The 6,052-nt window shown below is 39.9% G+C and overlaps 1 protein-coding gene across 1 annotated transcript; it reads right to left on the minus strand.

The window, feature by feature from the left end:
* Positions 1 to 2,024: 2,024 nt before the first annotated feature.
* On the minus strand, positions 2,025 to 5,390 carry LOC137246742 (dnaJ homolog subfamily C member 11). The gene is made up of 6 exons (XM_067777752.1): positions 5,163 to 5,390; positions 4,513 to 5,089; positions 4,140 to 4,437; positions 2,868 to 2,984; positions 2,381 to 2,804; positions 2,025 to 2,310 (listed from the first exon to the last, which is right to left on the minus strand). The coding sequence occupies exons 1-6, from the start codon at positions 5,232 to 5,234 to the stop codon at positions 2,170 to 2,172; spliced, it is 1,629 nt and encodes a 542-aa protein (XP_067633853.1). The 5' UTR covers positions 5,235 to 5,390; the 3' UTR covers positions 2,025 to 2,169.
* Positions 5,391 to 6,052: the final 662 nt, after the last annotated feature.

Here is a 6,052-nt window from a genome sequence, read left to right on the forward strand (position 1 = left end):
CAGTCGAAAAATAAACACAAATACCCCACGAAAATGTATAGAAGACATTTATAAACATCTCGCCCAAAAAAAAAAGTAGCGACTACCTCTCGGTATACATCGAGTAAATGCCAAAAAAATAACGAGTGACGGTTCTTATTGTATTTATCCTCTTTGCTTTGATAGGGGTGAATATCAGGTTTGTACCCCAACAGCTGATTGCTTCTTCTTGATTATTTTCCATACAGCGCCTTGTACTTTAATTTGTCAGGTAATCGCAATCATTTTTAATGTCTTATTTTTTGTTCTGTAGATTTGGTACGCGGAACGATACAAGGTGGCAGCATGGTGAAATACCTACAAACATAAATAAAAATCCCATGTACTTTGTTTTTGTAAATTCGATGGACAAATGTCAAAATCGTACTGCGCCGGAAGTTGATGTATCAGTGCAAATAAAAAAAGTTTATAATCAGCTGTCCCATGCTGCCACCTTGTATCGTTGCGCCATGGTACTGTTATACAACACTCGCCGGCGGAAAGATGGGTCGACTGCTAATACGCTACCAAAAATATCGAGAGAGGTGTCAAACGACGCGTATTAATCTCGAGAACAATAATCCGATGGCGGAAAAGAAAAATTTTATCTCTGTCCGGAGATATTTGCATTTGAAGTTGGCGATTTCCATGTGGTTGTTGTTGTGTTGTACCCCCAAAAAAAATTGTGCATCACCGTGGCGGTAGCCACGGTTATACCACACACCCGGACTTGGCATGGCGTAGCCCAGGGTTATTTTTTATAATCGCGGCCGAAGGCCGCCAAAGCAGAAAGGTGTTCTGCGCAAAAATACTATGGATCCGACCCCCGATTTCGGAGGTACCCGCGGGTCTTTTTTCGGTTTTTCGTTAATATCTTTTGAACGCGTTAAAATTTTTATTTTCCGCCTTCGGATTATTAATACTGATGTCAAGACGCGTCGTTTGACACCTCTCTCGATATTTTTGGTAGCGTATTAGCAGTCGACCCCTCAACTAGACTATTACCGTTATTTCCCAGAGTTCGTTACAATATGTACGTCTTAACAGAATGCTGTATGCATTTTTCGCTTCCACGGACCAATCTTTGCAAGCAAAGCGGTTGTTGTTGTTGTTGTAGCGATAAGGTTGCTCCCCGAAGGCTTTGGGGAGTGTTATCGATGTGATGGTCCTTTGCCGGATACAGATCCGGTACCATAGCACCATTAAGGTGCTAGCCCGACCATCTCGGGAACGATTTATGTGGCCACATTAAATCTTCAGGCCATTCCCTCCCTACCCACCCCCAAGTTCCATGAGGAGCTTGGGGTTGCCAGAGCCTCGTCTGTTAGTGAAACAGGATTCGCCGCGGATAGGATTCGCCGCGGATAGGTGAGGTTGACAATTGGGTTTGGAGAAGCCATATATTGCGCTGGCAACCTGAAGGGTTGCGCTACACAGCCCCTTGAATCTGGTATTTTAGTCGCCTCTTACGACAGGCATACCTACCGCGGGGATATTAAGACCTCTGACCCGCTGGGTTCAAAACGGTTGTCATTGTAAACCTTGCAAACATTGGCGGTTGTTCTCTGTGAAAAACCGAAACCAGCAGTACTGGTATTTAACAGTTAGTTAACGAGTGGTCATTAAATAGCTGTTTTTATTGATGTTGTTGTTGTTGTAGCGATAAGGTTGCTCCCCGAAGGCTTTGGGGAGTGTTATCGATGTGATGGTCCTTTGCCGGATACAGACCCGGTACGCTCCGGTAGCACAGCACCATTAAGGTGCTAGCCCGACCATTTCGGGAACGATTTACATGGCCACATTAAACCTTCAGGCCATTCCTCCCTCCCCACCCCCCAGTTCCATGAGGAGCCCCTTGAATCTGGTATTTTAGTCGCCTCTTACGACAGCCATACCTACCGCGGGTATATTCTGACCTGACCCCTAACCCGCTGGGGGTGTTTTTATTGATAATATCGATTTGCGATATTTGTATAAATTATTCTTTAGTCAACAAACTAGAACGATTGTCTTGAAAATCGGGCATTTAATGCTAATTATAATCTTGTTTATAAAAAATAATCTTGCCATATTGCAAACACACAAGAAACAGGATTAAAATTATTTGCTTTATATGACTGTAAATTTAGGCTAGTTAACGGAATTAATGCGTTAATTACTACTGCTTGATGGAAGTAGAACAGCATCATTATCTTTGACTATGACCCTATTGGTCTGATTTCTACTTTTGTATTCAATTTGTAACGTTTTGTCTTCGCCGATGCATGGATCATAAAAGCCGGGCAACTCGCTCTGCAAATGGAGATATATTTATCGCTCCCATTTTTAAATGCATTAACCTATCTAGTTTTAAGTTTATTACCTTAGAGGCGCGATATAATATCAGTGTACCATCTTTAACAAGACATTGTAATGGTATGGTTACATCAATAGAAGCATTATCACGAAAATTGTTACTGTTATCTTCCATTTGTCCATAAATAGCACTTGTAATTATAAGTCCCCCTCTGCTTTCTTCTTCCCTAACAATACGTTCGTACGTATGTTGCATCAAATCAATGGCAGCTCGTGCCTCTTCACGCTGTCTCGCTAATCGCTGTTCGTTGTTTCGCTTCGTTTTCTCTATTTCAGCACTTTTTTGTTCTAAACGCATTGGATCAAGTATAGATTTTTTTACAAAGAACCATACCAATAAAGGCGTAACGGTTGCATAAAAAACTGCTGCTGGTACTATTTCTTCACTCAAATGAATAGGAAATATATACGATTGATTTGAACGCACTATTCTAAAATAATATAACAGAGAACGGTATTAAAACTCCAACATAAAAATATGTAGAAAATCTTACTTAAATTTCAGCATTACTCCCGATGGAACACCCAAAGATACAGCTGCAAAAACAGAGCTATATTTCGAAACTTTTTTCTCGGCGCCATACTCTGCTAAAAACCCAAATGTACCCAATCTGAAATGATGACATTCGAAATTAATATCTTATAATTTAATAAAATATATAGCTGTTGTTGTCGTTGTTGTAGCGATAGATCCACTGTCCTTTGCCGGATATAGATCCGGTCCGTTCACGTAAGAAGCACCGTTAAGGAACAAGCCCGATCCATACATACCAAATCGTTCCCGCTATGGACGGGCTAGTACCTTTAAGGTGATTGGTACCGGATCTGCATCCGGCCTCCGGGGAGTGTCCTTATCGCTACAACAAGAACAAGCCCCACCATCTCGAGAACGATTTAGTACGACCGCAGAACCTTCTAGGCCATTCCGTCACCACATCCTACTTTCATGAGGAACTCAAAGAACAGTACCCAAAACATGCGGAAGAGGAACGCAAAATCCCCAAGGAAACGCGAGTCACTCTAGCTCAATTTCGATCTGGATACTGTAACAGTTTAAACTCTTACCTATCCAGAATCAACCCCGACATACTAAATGTATGCCCTGCTTGCAAAGTGTCCCCACATGACACCAACCATCTCTTTAATTGTAATGTGGAACCAACGCCTCTAACACCCCTCACATTATGGTCCACCCCTGTTGAAACAGCAAGTTTTCTTAGACTCCCGTTAGAGGATATTGATGACCTTGTCGCGTCCCTAATTGTTTTAATATTACTAATTCTATTACGACAGTTTACACTCTTAATACACTTCCAAAAATATCGGGACCCACGATCACAAAACCGGAAAGAGAAAAGTTTGCTTCTGGCAAGAGCTATTTACCAAAGAATTTCCTATTTTTTGTTTTTCCTCTGAGTTTCTTTTGTTTTACTGTTACTGGTTTTTTATTAGTGTTATTGCGAAGAATTTAACAAGTTTTCCGGAATAATAGAAAATCAATAAATATATATTTCAATATTTCTTTTTTTACTCGAAAAGCGGTGAAAGCTTTTTGTTATGCAATTTCGGATAGGAATATTTTTATGCTCGAATTGATTATAGGTAAATAACATACATTCGGAAATCCGAAAGGTATCGTAAAACCTATGTCAGCTGTTGTTTTTCAAAAACGGCTTTTTTAGATGATCTCTGTTTTGACTTACATAACTGTGTAGCACACTTGTATTTATAATACTTGTATTTTTGGTAATATCGAAACTACTTACTTTGCAGCCAGTTTAAGTTTTAGCTCGTTTTCTATAATTTTTCTAGTATATGCTGCACTCAAATATATATGGGGAAATCCGATAACAAACGAGGCTGTCCACGCATGCTTTTCAGTACTGCTATCAATTTGTGTAGTCATAGATGATTGTGTGCTTACATTGAGGGTTAATGAGCCCATTGTGTGCTTATCTAATTGAACCGCGAGAGTAGAGAATATTGCAGGGATAACACGACCATCACGAAAGTTCATTGAAGTTCCTCCATTTACCGTGACAACCGATGAAAGCGTACGTCCTCCTGTATTTCATCATTTTACAGTGCAATTATTATCATGGGTATGAAATGTAGGAAATAGAGAGAACTTTAAGATACCTTTCACACCCAAAAGTGGGCCATTGCCCGCACCAATATCAACTTCCAACCACCCCTTATTAACTAATCGTCGACCGCAAAGGATGAAGTTTCCACTTCCATTTCCATTGGACGAATACAAATTTCCGCCAAGAGTAAGTGTATCTTTACGATTTAATGGTGCGTCAATTGACTGGGAAATGCTCATCGAAGACACTTCGATGCGAGGAAGTTGCGTATCATCGTATGGTGAAAATATTTCTGTTGCATTAACATTAACTGTTATGTTGCCACGGGGATTGGTACGTTGCTGTAACTTTCGTTCCTCAGCTGCTTGTGCTAGTCGTTCATACTCTTCCCGAATTTCAGCTGGTGTCTTCGTTCGATGTACCAGTTCCCATCCGTCGGTTCTCAGACCTTTTTGGCCTACAGAATCATAAATAGCACGTTTGTGAGGATCAGATAGAACCTCGTATGCTCGCTTCGTTCTGTTAAATAGTTGTTCAGCTTTTTGTTTACTTTCCACATCCACATGTTTGTCTGGATGATAAATGCGGCTAAGTTTCCTATACGCCGCATTTATTTGATCGCTTGTCGCCTGCAAAATTTATATAGTAGTAATTACCGGCAGTCAAACCAGCTGATCAACATAAAGTTATCTAGTCGCTTACATCAATTGGTAGATTCAGGAACGTGTAATAGTTCTCTTCCAGCTCATTGTCAGAATCTTGGTCAACCGACATTGTTAAAGCTCGGAAATCAATAACTTCTCCGCAGGCCAGTACTAATATATTCAGAACGAATTTTGAATTTTGGCCTAGTCAAATGTAACCTATAAACCTTTTTCGTAATAACTTGTTCTCAATAGGACATAAAAAAGCGATTTAGAAGTGCATTCAATTGGGAAAGCAGAAACGAAACAGGGTGACTGATCTTAACATGGCGGAACCATAGTTCACAACACAGTGGCGCATAATCATGAACCCCTATTATGAGTTTTTATACGATAGACGTAAAATAGGTCATCCATCCCAAATATTTTGAAGGTTTGTGCCACTTTAAGGCTTCTTGCCCAGGGTGTTGCAACAGAGTGTTGGGAATGAGGCTTTAGTTGGGTCCTTTAGATTTTGTAATAATTTTATATTTACTTTTATTTAAATAGCTCCCGACGTATCGTGCAAAAATTTATCAACGATGGCTAGCGTAGAAAATTGAACAGTTGATGCGATAGTTAGCGTATGGCAATACCACGATAAACGATAAACGCTAACGATCGGGTTTCACACGCTAGCATTTATTTCATAATATGGTATAACAGATTGCAAGCGTTTATCGTGTATCGTATGAGTTCATAATAGGGGTGATAGTCAAAATAAAATAGGTTTTAAATTTAGTTTCAGCTTTTTTGACAGATAGCTCATAGAAAGTTATGTCAAAAAGCTGCAACTAACTTTAAAATCTATTTTGTTTTAACTATGATTATGCGCCAGTGTGTAATTAAACTTGATTTTTAATTCAGATGCAGAGTTGGGAAATTGGGTGATTGAAGCCGTATGCAGTT

This window comes from Eurosta solidaginis, chromosome 3 (assembly GCF_040869045.1).
Source record: "Eurosta solidaginis isolate ZX-2024a chromosome 3, ASM4086904v1, whole genome shotgun sequence".
Classification (NCBI taxonomy): domain Eukaryota; kingdom Metazoa; phylum Arthropoda; class Insecta; order Diptera; family Tephritidae; genus Eurosta; species Eurosta solidaginis.

Bases quoted from the DNA above. Each gene is read 5' to 3' on its own strand.
- LOC137246742 (XM_067777752.1), bottom strand. From the start codon at position 5,234: ATGTCGGTTGACCAAGATTCTGACAATGAGCTGGAAGAGAACTATTAC. The intron at 5,090-5,162 runs GTAAGCGACTAG...TAAATTTTGCAG, and splicing joins TCCTGAATCTACCAATTGAT to GCGACAAGCGATCAAATAAA. The intron at 4,438-4,512 runs GTATCTTAAAGT...GATGAAATACAG, and splicing joins CCCACTTTTGGGTGTGAAAG to GAGGACGTACGCTTTCATCG.